This window comes from Elaeis guineensis, chromosome 11 (genome assembly GCF_000442705.2).
Source record: "Elaeis guineensis isolate ETL-2024a chromosome 11, EG11, whole genome shotgun sequence".
Classification (NCBI taxonomy): domain Eukaryota; kingdom Viridiplantae; phylum Streptophyta; class Magnoliopsida; order Arecales; family Arecaceae; genus Elaeis; species Elaeis guineensis.
The window spans coordinates 122,208,874-122,224,877 of NC_026003.2; the positions used below are offsets into that span (position 1 = coordinate 122,208,874).

General features: G+C 37.4%; 2 protein-coding genes across 5 annotated transcripts; both read left to right on the forward strand.

Moving 5' to 3' along the window:
• The first annotated feature begins 283 nt into the window (after window positions 1-283).
• On the forward strand, window positions 284-9,460 carry LOC105054482 (glycolipid transfer protein 1). 3 transcript variants are annotated; one of them, XM_029267384.2, is made up of 7 exons: window positions 284-446; window positions 1,037-1,176; window positions 7,558-7,613; window positions 7,867-7,997; window positions 8,186-8,321; window positions 9,003-9,134; window positions 9,225-9,460. In XM_029267384.2, exons 2-7 carry the CDS (start codon window positions 1,059-1,061, stop codon window positions 9,258-9,260), a joined length of 609 nt encoding a protein of 202 aa, XP_029123217.2. In that variant the 5' UTR covers window positions 284-446; window positions 1,037-1,058; the 3' UTR covers window positions 9,261-9,460. The 3 variants fall into 3 exon arrangements, with proteins under 3 accessions (XP_029123217.2, XP_010934310.2, XP_073101637.1); XM_010936008.4 differs by having other exon boundaries at window positions 284-435; XM_073245536.1 differs by lacking the exon at window positions 284-446 and adding an exon at window positions 664-686.
• Window positions 9,461-12,096: 2,636 nt separating this feature from the next.
• On the forward strand, window positions 12,097-14,543 carry LOC105054483 (uncharacterized). 2 transcript variants are annotated; one of them, XM_029267429.2, is made up of 5 exons: window positions 12,097-12,484; window positions 13,267-13,344; window positions 13,424-13,521; window positions 13,611-13,689; window positions 13,928-14,543. In XM_029267429.2, the coding sequence occupies exons 2-5, from the start codon at window positions 13,338-13,340 to the stop codon at window positions 14,371-14,373; spliced, it is 630 nt and encodes a 209-aa protein (XP_029123262.2). In that variant the 5' UTR covers window positions 12,097-12,484; window positions 13,267-13,337; the 3' UTR covers window positions 14,374-14,543. The 2 variants fall into 2 exon arrangements, with proteins under 2 accessions (XP_029123262.2, XP_010934311.2); XM_010936009.4 differs by having other exon boundaries at window positions 12,098-12,484; window positions 13,270-13,344.
• Window positions 14,544-16,004: the final 1,461 nt, after the last annotated feature.

Genomic DNA, 16,004 nt, shown 5'->3' on the forward strand with positions numbered 1-16,004 from the left:
GTCGACACGACGTTGCTTTTTTCTTGAAAAATAATTCGTGATTCGACCCAGCAAATGATTCGCGTTTTCTTCCAATAAAAAAAGAGAGCATGTTAAGAGTCATCGGCAAGATCACCGCTCCACTCACCTGCTTACGTGGAAATCAGTGATTGGCTAAATCCCAGACGGGGCCGGAGGTACCTCCCATGAAAATTTTCAATCCCAGAATACCACGTGTGAGGAAAATTATCTGGTGATCTGTACCACTGCTCAAAATCCCACTGCTATGAGAGCGAGTGAGATTCGGAATTAGATTTATCGGACCGGTTTCGATCGAGAGTGCTACATAAATTATTGATCTCTTTCCTTTCTGCCAGGTCGGCGTTTGAAGGCAGAGAGCTCGGCGACTCCGTGGGTTTCGTGGCGAATCGCCGGAGATCTGTTGCTCGCGAAACGGTTAGTAGCTGGTGAGAAGAGCTACAAATCCTTCATTTTTTTCCCCTGATTTTTGACAAAAGAATTAACTCTGATCGTATTTCTGTTTTTATATCCGAAATCGAAGCATATTAAATGGGAATCAATTCAAGAATCTATCGGAAATCTTTTAGTTTTGTTGGATTCAGATTGCTTTCTTACCCTTTTAATTGGTACATTAGGGTTAAGCTTCTCGGTTTCTTGATCCCCAGGAAGATCTTAAATCAAGAACGGTGTGGTATTTGCGCTTTTTTTTTTTTTTGAATTGTTATACTTTAATTTTGTTATCTAGAATGACTATCATGAAATCGAAAGGGATCGGATGTGATGAATCGTTTATTGCATTCATTATGTGGAATGCCAGACGCGAGGGGCTCGATTGGGCCTGGATCCGCCACCCAATGGATCGGTGGCTCTTTGGATCAGAATTTGATCGGATGGGTATGACTGCCGGATCGAATAGCCTAAATTTGGTATCGGTTACTGATCCGGCGAGGTCTTTTTTTTATTATATATATATAAAAATAATTATAGGGTTTGTGTGAGAACGAGAAAGATTGGATTTTGATGGTGGCTTGTGCAGGGGGAAGGATCGGAGAGTGGAGATGGAGGGGACCGTGTTCACCCCCTCGTTGGAGGGAATGAAGCATGTCCGGTCAGAGGACGGGGTAATGCTCACCAAGCCTTTTCTGGATGTCTGCAAGCTCATCCTGCCTGTGTTAGGTATTTGGCTTGTCTACTTTATTTTTTCTCTTCTTTCAGTTACTTCCCCATTCTAGTCAAGATCTATCCAAATTCTCTTATACGTCAGTTGTATTATTATTGTATTCCTTTCATTTTTGCACTATTCCATGTGGAAAGCTCATCGAAAGATGATTTTTTCATTGTTGTAATTGTTGAATATATAAAATCCTAAAATCTATATTAACATGGAATTCCAATTGTGTTTTGTGCTTTGTTTTATTAATGGTTTGGTACCTTGTGAAATCTGCATGTCTTGGACTACGCTCACATGGGCAATCATGTGTTGTCGGATATGTGCAATATTACTTAAATGATAGCGCACATCATTCCCTGCACTCTAAGAATGGTGTCCCACATCCATGCCAATTAAGAGCTTGATACCTATGGCTTTTGGTAATGCCATATGAAAAGACATGTTATTGCAAGTGGTTGCACCTATTTTTTTTCTTAAGAAAAAGGGTAAAAAGATTGCAAATGCTTGACAATTTTCACCTAGTATTTTGGATGTTGTAATGAAGCATTACACCTTTCTTTTCTTCTCTTGATGCAATATGAAGCAAAGCTCTTTATTGATTAGAAGTAACCTTTATTGGGTTTGGTAGAAAAATTTGTTTTTAATCTTTTCATTATTGTATAGAAGTGTCCTCTTGTCAGGTTTTCAGAAATTTAAGTGTCAAATACTTTGGGACACATGGATAATTGACACCTTGCTGCGTATGTTGATAAAATTGGTTGTATCATGTGAGACGGCCCAAACCTGTGTTATTTTGAAATCTTTGCAAGATATTGTAACTTTGGCTTTTGGTAATTTATTATCAAAAGCCAATTACATGTATTATAGTTTTCAAACCTGTAGTTCTTGTACTAGTGTCCACATCCTCATGATTCACATGTTGCATGGTTGTTCCAATGTTTATAGAGTTCTAGAACATGAATGAGAATAATACCATCTTGTTGCAACAAGTCTTAGTTTAGGAGGCTCGTGATTGTATATTTGCAACTGAATCAAGGAAATCCTTTCTCAAAGATATTTTTCTCTTGTTCCAACCAATTTTCCAATCTGATCCATTTTAGTCTAGTTCAATTCCTATCAACTTATGTTGCTGTGTGATCTTCAAGAATGCAAAACTCATTGGCATAGAGATGATTCTCAGAAATAGGCCCTATATTATGCTATCTAGTTCCCTCTGCTACTGCTGTCCTTGCTGGAACTGGCTTTCATGTATTGTCAGTTTGCAACTGCTTACACCCTATAACCCATACATCATTCAAGAAAAGTTGATGTGCCCTAATTGACTGCTTAATCAATAATATTATTTACTGGGTCCTGGCCTCTAAAACATAGTTGTATTTGGGTATGGAACTTTCTGCTACTTCTTCTATATCACCATTTTGATAGTAGGAGTGACATTGCATCACATGGCTTTTTGGGTTGTGAATATGACCTCCTAGGCATGATGAGTCCAGTGTGTTACACCCAAAATCCTTGGCTGAAACAAAACAGTTGAAGGTTAACATTATAATCCTGGCTCCTAGTCCCAGATTGGCTGGTTTTAGACCTGCAGTTTCTACTGATTTGTGATATGCTTTGTGAAGAATGAACAGGATGCATGTAGGATTATCTAGAGATTTTATTTCTTGGGAGACATGCCATTTGGATTTGTGAATGATCTTGTGCTAAATCCATCAGAGGAGAGTAAAAGTTCTTATTACTGAAGTTTGTTATTGGAGAAAATCATATTCATGTACTAGACACGTAATAGCAAAGTAATGCCAATATTTGCCAAAATAATTCCTATAGTATCGTGAAAAAAAAAAGGAGCATACAACTTCTGCTATTCTTTCAAGAAAAAAAAAATCTAAGATTCTGCAGATTAGATGGTAGAATCCATTTGAATAGAAAAATTGTATCATGTTCTAAAGATGTTTGTGGACAAAAAGGTCAAAAATCCTTAGGTTGCGTTTGGTGCATCGCTAGGCTATCTTAAAAGGTAATGTGGATTGCCTTCAGGATAGATTGCCATCATTAAATTGCCAATAATGTTGATTACTGTATTTGGTACACATAGGTAATGTTGCAGTAAAATTATTAAAAATCTTAATTGACATATTTGGTTTGACAATCAGATTATTGGTAAGGTGAAATCATATTTCCAAAATACCCTCAATAATTTTGCCATGGTGCTCTTCCTTTTCCCTAATGAGAAGTAACAGGAGTGATGTAGATGTTGTGGTGGCGCGACGAAGTGGCGAGCCAAGGGTAATGGGGGAACCGTGGGCACTAAGGGGGTGGAGAGGGGGCGGGCGCATGTAGAGCCATAGGGGTGGTGGGGATGGGCATGGAGGAGCCACAGGGGGTGTGGGAGATAAGGGCGGAGGAGTCGTGGGCAGACAAAGGGAGATGGAGGAGCCGCGGGTCGGAGGCGCACGCGGAGGGGGGTGGGGAGAGGGAGGAGGGTTGGGCAATGGGTTTTGTGTGATTTTTTTTAAGGATAATTTTGTCTCAAACTTTTATTGCAACATTGCCAAAGAAGTGGTAATCTGGATAGCCGTCCCTTCCCAAGGCAATCTGGATTACCATCCAAAAGGCATATCAAACGTAGTAATTCAGATTACAACATTAAATTACCAGCAATTTGGATAGATTGCCAGCTACCAAATACAACCTTACAGTGGCTAACTGTAATCGAAGAGTAATGGAGGATCCAAGATCTATAGTTGACATCAAGAGAGACATCTTGCATTAGGTGTTTTGATTGCACCAACAATATCTCCTAATTAAGGCCCATCTTAAAGGTTAGAACAGTATGAAACTGAAAAAAATGATGTGAAGCACCAACAATGGAAATTAAAGATTGCGACTATATTCTTAAAGAGATCCAGTGGGAAATTAGTTGCTAAGTATATTGGATATCTAGGGGGTGCTTGGTTCGTGGTCAGAATCGAAATCGGAATGAGAATCGGAATGGCCAAATCCCTCGAAGTGCTTGGTTTGTGAATAGAATCGGAATCGAAATTGGAATGAAAATTTGAATCCATAGAGGAGAGTAGGGATTGAGTTCTATATAGATTGGACCATTTCCATTCCATCTCAGAATCAGAATCGGAATGGGACTTCTTCCAACCAAATGGTTGGAATGGGAGTCACCCATTCCCATTCCAATTCCAATTCCAGACCCCCACTCTCCCAAACCAAGCACCCCCCTATTGTATACAATATAAAAGTTTTGACTTTTGAAGTTCAGCATAAATGGCTGGCCTCAAGACTTCCCCTGTCCCTTTTATTTTTTGTTAGTTAAAAATTGACAGAAGAATGGATGTTTAATGTTTAACTGGGAGCTTCCCAAGGAGTAGGGAGCAGGATTTACGGGATTTACAGGCATGGGAAATGGCATTTATAGGATTGAATCTGTTCATGGATATTTAAATCTTGGTTTAATCTCCAAATTGCTTTAATAGCTCTCATCTTAAATAAATGTACACCACTTCAGTTTGTAGTTTGGGAGTGAAAAAACAAGAGAAGTACATGTCTGAAACTTGGGAGCTTATACATCAAATTACATGAATAATAATTTTTTTCTTTATTTGGTTAAATTCATAGCCTTCTATATGACATCTTATGTGCAAGTGCATATTATCAAACTCCAGTCACTTAAACTAGAGAATGTTCATTCTCCTATACCCTTTTTATGGTAGGGTAATTATAGATTGCAACAGCTGGGGGAAGATTTGTAGCGTTATATCGATATAAGCAATTATAAGCTATTTAATATGTTTTAATTATGTAAATGTGAAGTGAATTATAACTTAAGTTATATCTAGAGCACTTATGTTACCATGATACACAAGAATATAAGATGTTGATATTTCCACGCTATATGTAATATATGATTCAGGTTGAGGTGCAAAAAAGTTGAGTATCAGGCTGCTTGGTCTCGGTTTGGTATATACCAGGGTTGTATGAGCTTAAGTTGTTTGAGCTCCACTTGTATAAGCTCTGAGATGGGCTTTTATAGAGCTGAACCTAGCTTCCCTACATCTTTGCAACCAAGCCTAGCTTTCCTATATCATTGCAACTGAGCCTACTTGGGCCAAGCTCTCAAAACTGTTTGAGTTCAGCATGTTTTCTGACTGGGCCAAGCCTGAATCAGCCATTGCCAAATCATTCTTGAGCTGCTCGTGGGCAGCTCGGATCGTTTATAGTCCTAATTCAATGCCTGGAATATGTTGGCCAGCATGGGTCTTTATTGATGTTTTAATGCTGCAAAAGCATATTTGTATACAATGTGGCGACCTCTTACTATATATTCTACGTTCTGGTGACCTATTTGGATATGCTAGTTGCACAAAAGCCTTCTTTGTGCCACATGGTGTAGAAACCCTTTCTCTTCATGCCTTTATATCTGTTCCTTGTTCTATGGATTCAGATGCTTTATGCAACATGCTGCATCCAAACTGAGCTGGATCAGCCCAGATCAGCCTGAGCTGAGGCAGTTTGATTTTAGATATGGGTACAACTTCACAATTTGATTTCTAGTTTCATGATTTTTGCTTTCATTGTTTCATGTTTGTGGTTCTTTTCTTAAAGAATTATAGTCCTTACTTGGTGTATGTTAAGTCTTGTTAGGGAACTAATCTTGCACTAGTTATGCATCTATGTCCAGTTGTTGATGATGTATAAAGCATGTTAAGGTATTCCTTGTCTTTTCCACCAGTAACATCTCTTCTGATTTTGGTTTGACCTAAATGTCACTTTCCAAAGCGATTCCATGAAGAAATTTTGTATGTCAATGTGTCTACATGCACACATAAGCGCAAAGAGACATAATTGTCCTCGGCAAATTGCAGATGGTACATCTGCTTATAGCTGATCTAGCATCCCCAAAATTAGCACATAACTAACATTTGTAAGGCCTAGACAGACTACAGTGGTAGTAAAAACTGGAATAAAAATTGATTATTAAGTATCACCACTCCATTATTCACCATTTATGAGTAGCATGTGTTCTTTGTAGCACTGGTTTCCCACATTAAGATCACAATAGTTTAGCAGGTGCATAGTGCAGTATTGGTGATGAAGTGAACTGGTACTCTGAGAGCATCGCACTGAAAGTGCGAGCAGCAAAGTAATGCTGAAAAATCTGCATATGCATATTGTTTTTCTTATGTTTAATCATAGAAAAATCTGCACCAACTAGATCATGGCCTGAATATTTTCTCCCATTTTCTAAATTAAACAGTAAAATTCTGCACAAATTTCGCTAGCCATTTTGTTGTATAATCTTGACTATATAACTTGTAAAATTTAGTTGTCATATGCAAGGTTCAAAATCTTGGTATCAGTATCTGTATCGGTTGGGTGCTGGTCCGGTCCAATACTGGTAAAACTGACACACAGTATGGTAGCTGGTGCCGGTTGCTTCTGGCAGCAGTTTATCTCTTCCCTCTTTCTCCTTTTTTTGGATATTGATATGAAGTGCATCATGAGTACTATCCTTCAGTGGTTCGGTTTGATACCGCCAGCACAGCCTGGTATGAACCTGTACTTAAATACTTGGTGAGACATGTCCTTGGGCTATAAAACAATAGTCATACCCATCCTCTTGAAAATGGCTTGCAGCCTGGAAGCAAAAATGCTTCGCCATCATGTCTAGAAATTTAGAGCTTTTCATGTCTAATTAAGCTTTGGCCATATCTCAGCCAACATAAGTCCGACCTTTGCCTTCATCTGCCATTCAAGTCCATTCCAAGTAATCACAAGTTTTGCTGTTTAGGTGACAAATCCAAATTGATGTAGTCAACGAATAGAGACATGATGAAGAGTTACAAGAAAGAGACTAATGATGGTAGATTAAAAGTAGAACAATTTTGTTTGCAGACTTTTCTCATGCAAGAACTTTATAAAATAATAATTTTGTGGACCAGAGAAATTCAAAATTTGAATCATTGCTTGGTCAATTAACAAACAAAAATTGGGCTTTTTATTTAGAATATATAACAAACTTTTATAAATGATATAACTGGAGTGAAAAAAATAAGATGATAGTAATTAGTGGGCAATGCTGCGATGGAATACCACCCTTGATTTTCTGAATTGCTCCTTTCACATACAAGTTTGAATTAACATCGTAGATGTTTGAATAAATTGAATTATTTCTAAAAGACCTTATAACCTGGATGATGCTGCTTTTAGGAATTGCAGAATTCTCTGATTTCTTTTCACGTGCATTGGACATGCCGCCACTTGTTATTGCATTATGTCAGAACCCTTAAATTTCTCATCACTTTCAACTAAAGACAGCATATCAACAATTTTCAGCAGATTGTGATGGAGTTTTTTTTTTTTTGTCACTTTTACAGATAAATTTGGAGCTGCTATGTCACTTGTAAAGTCAGATATAGGAGGCAACATAACGGTGAGAAGTCTTTTATATTTTTCTTGATTAAAGAGTCAAAAGTGCATGATTATTTTTTAGGACTTATATTTCCTAACTGCTTTGACAACACAGCAATAAACATGGGATCTGCCAGGTCATGAAATATGCACATTTTGAGAACACATTTTTAGAACTTGTTCTTTTTTCTGATTCAGCTTTCTTTATATCCCTTTTGTCTCTGTTTTTAGTTCAAATCCTTCACATATATTTATTTTCTGATCTTCTTATGCAGAGGCTGGAAACTAAATATGCGTCTGATCCTTCAAAATTTGAACACCTCTACAGCATGGTGCAAGTAGAAGTAGAATCTAAAACAGCTAAAGGTTCTTCAAGCTGCACCAATGGTCTTCTGTGGTTAACGAGGTTTTATACATAAGTTGTGTGGCATGTTTTAGAGTTTCAAACAGCAATTGATCATTTTTGCACTTTCATACCATTGTAAATTTGCTGTCAAGAGTTTGTGTTAATTTTTGGTTTTCTATTTTCATTATTTTTCTTGTATATATTTGCCTTTGAAAATGTATCATTCTTGTATGTATCCATCAATTTAGGGCCATGGACTTTTTGGTGGAACTATTCCGTAACTTGCTTGAGCATCCCGATTGGACAATGTCACAGGCCTGCACAGATTCCTACAGCAAGACCTTAAAGAAATGGCATGGCTGGCTTGCTAGTTCTAGCTTTACGGTAATGCATTCAGACTCTTCTCCTAAAATTAGAATTGTTAAAGCAATGGGACAGAAGGAAAACAATTATCCATGATCAGGACTGCAAACTTTGACATGGCAATCAGAAATTGAAAGTACTTTCAGTCCCTCAATTTCCCACTATAGACTTACATGTATATGGTTTAGTATGAAATAACTTTGACATGGTGATGGGAAATTAAAACCTACGCTCTATCTCTCAGTTTTCCTCTGCAGACTTTTACATGTGTTTTAGTCAGAAATTGCTAATCTGGTAAACAAGTAGCCTTCCTAATTCCAAACTCATGTATTGTCGATTGGTATGTCTTTAAGAATATTAGTAGATATTTAATGCTCTAATTGTGCTGTATGACTGTCATGCTAAAGTACGCTCTTCTACTTCAGTCCTACTGTGGGACCTGCTTCAGCTGCCATTCAATTGATTCAGGATATCAGCAGTTGTTTACAAATATCTGATATAATGTCTACTTTTCTGCTGTGCATGCTGGGTCAACCTCTGCCACCACCTTTTAACCGAAAAACAAAACTATGGCACCATCTTCCAAAAATATGTCTTTGTTCTTTGTATCCTAGTCTCCCTCTTCTGACTGTTTCAGGCTATTACCATGCTCTTCTGTTTTCATAGATTGTAACTGAAGTGCTGATGCATCCATGATGACAGGTTGCCATGAAACTTGCTCCAGAGAGGAAGAAATTCATGGAGGTTATTGGTGGCTCAGGTGACATAAATGCAGACATAGAGAAATTCTGCACAACCTTTGCTCCTCTTCTTGCAGAGAACCACAAGTTTTTGGTAAGATCTTGATGTGCCATTATTGTGGGTCAAATAACCTCTTATCTTGTCCATGTGTTGATTGAGATATTTATATTTTGCTTATTACAGGCTAGTGTTGGTCTGGATGATCTTAAGGCTTCTTGATGGAGAAATCCTCCTGTCACGGTCTTATATCTTGCGATCTCTTTTTTGCTGCCAATTATATTTCACTTTTGTTTAAAGGAAAATATTGGACGGTAAATAACGCATCCATATAGGTATTCTCTTATTCACTTTATGAGCAGGAGCACGCGGCTTTCTTATAATAAAACTGGCATTGCAAATAACAAACAATTCTCTGGTCATATTTTCTTTATGGTTGATGCATAGCTAATTTTTATATTTCTTTCTTTGCATCTGTGTGGTGTTTGTCAGTATCTTATTCAAAAATGTCGTCTGATCAACCGCTGGTTGTTGAGATTAATGCAGTGTGAAGTTGGATACTTGTTTTTGGAGCTGAATCATAGGGGATGATAGGGGACTGCCACATTCTGAGGGTATTAGTCTAATGTGATGTCTGAATTCTAAGAAAATTTTGTAGAAGGCCATGCGTCTTATCCTAAACTAACACATTTCAAGCATTTCCGGTGGTCGGGTCTTTCTTTTTTCATTTCCTTCGTAGAATGCATGGGAAAATCAGTATAACTGTGATAAAATCCTATAGCATGTCTATTTTTACCGTGATCTGTAAGTGGTAATTTGTTTAGAGTTCCAATCGCCGCAGCGAACTGTTTAGCTCTCACTTCCATCCACTCCTTTGAGCTCCTCTTCAGTAATGAGAACTCTCGTCTTTGATTATTTTCTATAATCTGTTCAGTCTTCCATCGGACTTTATAGCTCCAAGCTCCCCGTTATCCATCTTTCTTGAAAGAAGAGATATCCCATCTTTTTTGGGGATAGAAAGCGTAGAATAGCTTTTCAACGTATTCTTCTAAGAGGATGTTTGGTTGGAGAGAGTGAGGGTTTGGAATCGGAATGGATGATTTTCATTTTAACTGTTTGGTTTGAAAGAGTTTCATTTCGATTTCAATTTCAAGATGGAATGGGAATGGTTCAATCTATATAGAACTCAATTCTATCTCCTTTATTCTTTTTTATGGATTCAAATTTTCATTCTAATTTTGATTTCGATCATGAATTAAATGCTTCAGAAAATTTGGTCATTCCGATTTTGATTTCCAACCATTTCAATTTTTATTTTCATTACGGTTCTGATTGTGAATCAAATATCCTCTAACTTCTTTCATCTAAATTTCTCTAACTTCTTTCATCTCACACTTTTCTGCATCTGTAAAAGCAGCCATATATGAATGGTATGCCCTGGCTGCTTATTCTTATTAGTTCAACTGGTTGACATTCCTCTCCCATGAGAGCTGCTGGACTTAAACCTTGATAGTGATATCCTCTTTATAGTTTTAAAATCAAAGGGATTTGTTTTTTATTTTTCTTTTGATGATGTAAATCAAAGCTATTTGTTATCTCAAACAATTAAATTGCTATATGGACAGTGCACCTACCTGTCTCAGTGCTGCCCCGAAACTTTGAGACTACATCCGCTCTTATTGCGATAGGCAGGCCCTCAAAACTGTGATGAATCATAGCTAACCATGCATTCAGCGAAAAGTGCCAAACGATGGTATTCACAAAGCAAACCCATTAAGGTCACGGATATGTTGGAGTTCATGTGCCGGTGCTAGCAGGAATGTGTACCGGGATCCCCAAAATTGCTAGGTATAAATTATCACTAACAGTAGTTTGCAATTGACTGTCCCAAGTCCTTCCTCTAAATTTAGGTGGCCAACATCATGAACCCAAGGTAATTAAACAAAGGTGGTCGAACTTATACTTACGACTGACAGCTTCCCATCAAATGCATTGCAGCATGCCAGCAGTAAGTTTATATTGTAGCCAAATATCATCGGTTGCAAAACAGGGGTCAGGGCTCAGGCCTGATGGAGTGTTGGATAAAACTTATTTGAAGCGCATAGTGATAATATAAAACTCTGCCCTATTGGCTCAGTTGGTTAGAGCACAGTGCCATCCATTTCATAATGGAAAAATGGAGAACAATCACTGGTTGGCAACCAGTAGTTGTTGTGGGCGTTGGGTTTTTAACATGGTTTCAAGTTTTTAAGCCACGTCCCTCTTTCCCTATTCATTTTCTCATCCACTCGACACTCCTCTCCATCCAATCTGCAGCTCTGCCACTCTGACTTGGTCACGATTGTCATGTAGTTGTTGTGCTATGGTTACTAGCTGATGAAGTCTCCCGGTAGCTCCACTAGGGACCTATAGTCGATACATGCCTATGTCAAGTTTCAAAGGAAGGTTATCTTAAGAAGTTTGAGAGAGAGGAATAGGAGGATCAAAAAAATTGGGCGAGCTCGTTATATTGTTACAGGCTTCATCTAAATACTAGAATACGTCACATGTATGGCATGTGGTATGGAGACGTATAAAGTCCTACACATGATCTGAGAATTACTTGCAACAGTGCTAGAATATGCCATTTCCAATGCATGCGGCTGAGAAACTGTCTAGAAATCATACAAAGTTTTTCTACTTGTAACAAAAATAATATCCTGTAAAGCTTTTTCTCTTTTTATTTTTGAAATTAATAACGGGGGACCACCTCACCAACTGAAACATTTTCTGAGAGTTCTTTTAAATATAATGGGATAGATAAATATTAGCATGGCAACTTCAAAGAGAAGCAGCTCTGGTCTTGAAATATACCTACACAATGTGAAACATCCTGAAACCGATTCGCCTAAGTTTCAACGAGAAAGAATCTCTGTCCGCAATTAGCCTCCGATTTTTTTTTTTTTTTTTTGTTCCTTTTTTTGGCCAAGTACACCCTCGTTCTGGTTTCATTTATCCTCCCAAACTAGGAGGTCAAATCTGTCAACATAGAGAACGTACGGCCATTTATAGGAGAAGTGTTTCAACGCTCACCTTCTAATTCTCCAACCGTTTCTTCCCGCCATTCGCGCCAAGAGCTAATAAGAGCAGAGAAACAACCGACACCATCCATATCATGGCTGCAAAAAATAGAAGGAAAAGAGAAGGTTTAGAAAAACTTTTCAATCGTCACGCAAAGTTTCCTGGCCTTCTCAATTGGCCGCGTTCCGTCCAAGGTGCCGGGAACCAAAAACGCGTCACCTTGGCGGACCGGAGATGCCAGTTTTTATCAGGGTATCATGATGCACTTCTCCCCACCTCCTTCCTCCTCGTTCCAGCGCAAGTGGTAGAAGTTCTCTTCAAGAAATTTTAACGACTGCCGGGTTCCTATTCCTGGTTATACCTTTGAAGCAAGGGATCCGATCGAGGTGAATCCATGCTTCGTTTTGATGACGAATTTATGTTTGCCTATATTATTGTTCATGAAGGTCTATATCTACATATGTATCTTTTTTAATTACTTTCAACATCTATTATTCGAATTTTGTGGTTTGCACCTTAAATCTGCTCCTCCCGTGGAACTCCTACTTTAAATTTATTTGAGTTGCAAAACTGATGCTATAATCAAGGATTTCCATGTCCCAAGGATCGATCTCGTTTTTCTTGGTGGACACTTTTCCCCAGCATATGCATCAGAAGAGGTTTCAGATTTCAAACCAAGAAGGCGCATTCTTTTTTGTATTTCTCCAAAAAAAAAAAAAAACCCATGGATTTTGTTTTGCAATTTAAATATTTAAAGTGGTCTCGATATAGATTTTCTTCTTTCAATATTGTGTGTTCTTATTCTTGATACCGATGTAACTCTAGATTACTTAATGTATAGCAAGATATCTCCACATAAATGCTTTGACTCGATGGATGACATCTATAACAAGGATTACATCACTATTCCTCTTTTTCAAATGGCTTTTTTAAGTAGAAAAATGATATGCTTATAAAAAAATTATCGATTTTTGCTAATTTTTGTAGCATCGAATGCTTGGTTGGATGGGATCACCCTTGCTCCGATGGTAAAAGAGTAGGAATTCAATTCTGGTTAGAGTTAACCCTCGAGATAAGAATGGGTATAAGAATATAAAAATAACGATCAGCCCCCCTGATTTAAAAAATATAATAAAAAAATTTTGGCTAATTAGCCCTCTTTTCCCAGCAGCTAGATTTAGTGATCCAGAGCACGACGATGAAGAGGGGATTCTGAAGCCCCTACGCTACATCTCCCAGATGTTCGGTATGCGACTACGTCCACGTGATCGTTTTTTAACGGCTCAGAATTAATTCCTTGTAACAAAAATAAAACTGTGCTTCAGATGGCAAAGAACAAGAAATGCAGATAGGGTTTCCCACGGACGTCAAACACGTGGCACACATTGGATGGGACGGGCCCAACATGAATGCTCCCAGCTGGGTAATTATCATCGCAAAATGACCATTATGAAATGATAACCGCTGGATTTTTATCTAACGGCCGATGTTTTGCTTCAAAAATATAAACAGATGAAGGATTTCCACTCGGCGCCAATCGGTACAATTGGTCCAGATGGGAATGCAAATCCCACGGCTTGGGGGTCTCAAGGTTAGCTTCTACAAATAAATAAATAAATATGTTTTTCTATCTTCATTTTTTTTTATCATTTATCCATATCCGCCCATTCATTTAAAAAAAAATTTAAAAAAATTTATCATATTCATTTATCGAATTGGTAGTATATGTTAAGGTTGGTGACTTGGAGTGGTCTTCTATGTTCTAACCACTAATATAAATAAATAAATGATTTTTGTGTGATTTTTTTTTTTTTTTTTTTGCTTTTTAGATTTCAATGCAGGAATCGATGACAATCCATCGGGCGAGATGATGCCGAGACGCTCCCGACGTTCAGGCGAGCCCACGATGGGAGAGTCCCCCGACAATGCCTCACGGCACCGCCACTCGCGGCGGCACCAGTCCGAAAGCACCGTTTCCGTCGACTCCTTCAATCGCGAGCAGCCCTCCGATGGCTCTCGGAGGGGCAGTAGGAGGTCACGCAAGAAGGACGGCGACTCCGCAGCTGCCGTTGGTGGGGACCTGCCGGCAATTCCCAAACAGTCGCGTCGGAGATCCAAGGGCTCAGGCTCTGTGAGCAGCGGCGACTCCATTCGAGCGTCCAGATCCAAGAACCCAGCGTCGGCGTCGGAGAACGTGACCCAAGAGAGGGCCACCAGACCGCCCTCGTCCGGAAACAGGAAGCCTGCGGTGGAAGGAGAAGATTATTTGATTTGATTTTATTTCCAAAGCATTTTTTTTCCTTTTTTTTTTTTTTTTCATGATTGGATCTTGTTGTGGGGCGAGCGGTCACCGTATCAACGATGGTCCTCTTACAAGCATTGAGATCGGACAGTCCAGTTGGATTGGGGGAAAAAAAATTACAATGGCCTTGAAATTTGAGATAATTATAGATCCCCATTCAACTTTTTAAAAATATATATTTTATTATTTAATATTTATTAAACACATGATATGTAACTCCTTACTAATAACTTTCTGTTAAATAAGCTAATGATCTTATAAGCATCATCATTAACTAGTCTATTTGAATCTTAAAATATTTTATATTTTATATTTTTATATTTTTTATTTTTTATCAAAAAATATATATATATATTTGAAATAATAAATGAGATTATATAATTATCTCAAATTTTGAGAGAGGTTAGCATAATTTACTCGAAAAAAAAAAATCATGCTCTTCTGAGCAGACTCATGTTGATGTTTTGGGTCATTCGATATTTTCTCGTAAACAATGTTGGCTTTTATAAAATTAATTTTTTGTTCTAATGTGCACAGTATGCTACTATGATTCATTTATGCTCCCATCTTAGTTATTGCCTTTTTAAAGGAGCACTATTTTTTTTCTGCCAGAAAAAATAGACCAACAACCGGATCACCGTGGAACATTATGTATATATAGTAATTAGTAAGAACCAAATTTCATATTTCCATACTACAATAGCCGAACCATACCATGAGGTTATGTCTGGATATGAATAATAGTTCCCTCCTTGGTTTGTTGAATAGGTTGGGATTCAAATATGTCTTTCCATATAACCCCACAAAACTATTGTGCGATCATTATATAAAACATGAGAAATGAAACTTTGTAATAGTTTCCTCTATGGTTCATTTGTTATATTAAGTCCCAAATTCATATTTCATATAATAAGTATAAAACTATGATACCCTCACTACATAAAACATGAGTCAAAATTGGTCTATCTAACTAAATGTTCAATGCAAACCTGAGCCAAGCCATTGTTGAACACGTTCATCCAATCCCCAGAGTCCAGAGCCAAATCTATGTTCAGAAATTTTGAACGTAGAATAATTTGATCCAGGCCAAAATGGGCTAATGCCGAATTGAGTTGATCCAAGTAATATTTAAGTTGGATGAAATTCTTCATCCACTGCTCTTCAGGGGAGAAAAAGCATATCACTTCATTCAATTATTTTATATAACATAATTAATAATGAGATATGTATTTAATATAGTTTAATTTTTTTTTATTTTTTTCTGATCAAAATATCTTTTCCCTCGTTTTACCTTATTTTGTTCGTGTTTAGCTAAGATCTCATAGATAATAATGAAATATTAATAGAATATCATAGAAAATAACAAGATATCATAATAATTATATAACATCTTATGACATCCTATTATATCCTATGAATAATTATCGAGAAATAAATTATGAATATAAAATATCATACCATGTACAAGATGTCATAACATTATTCGAAATGTTATAGGATTCAAAGAAAATCATATAAGGCATTAGGAAGTAATAATAATTTTTTTCTTTATCTATGATATTTTAAATAATATATATGACTTTCTGTATTTCTATATAACTTCT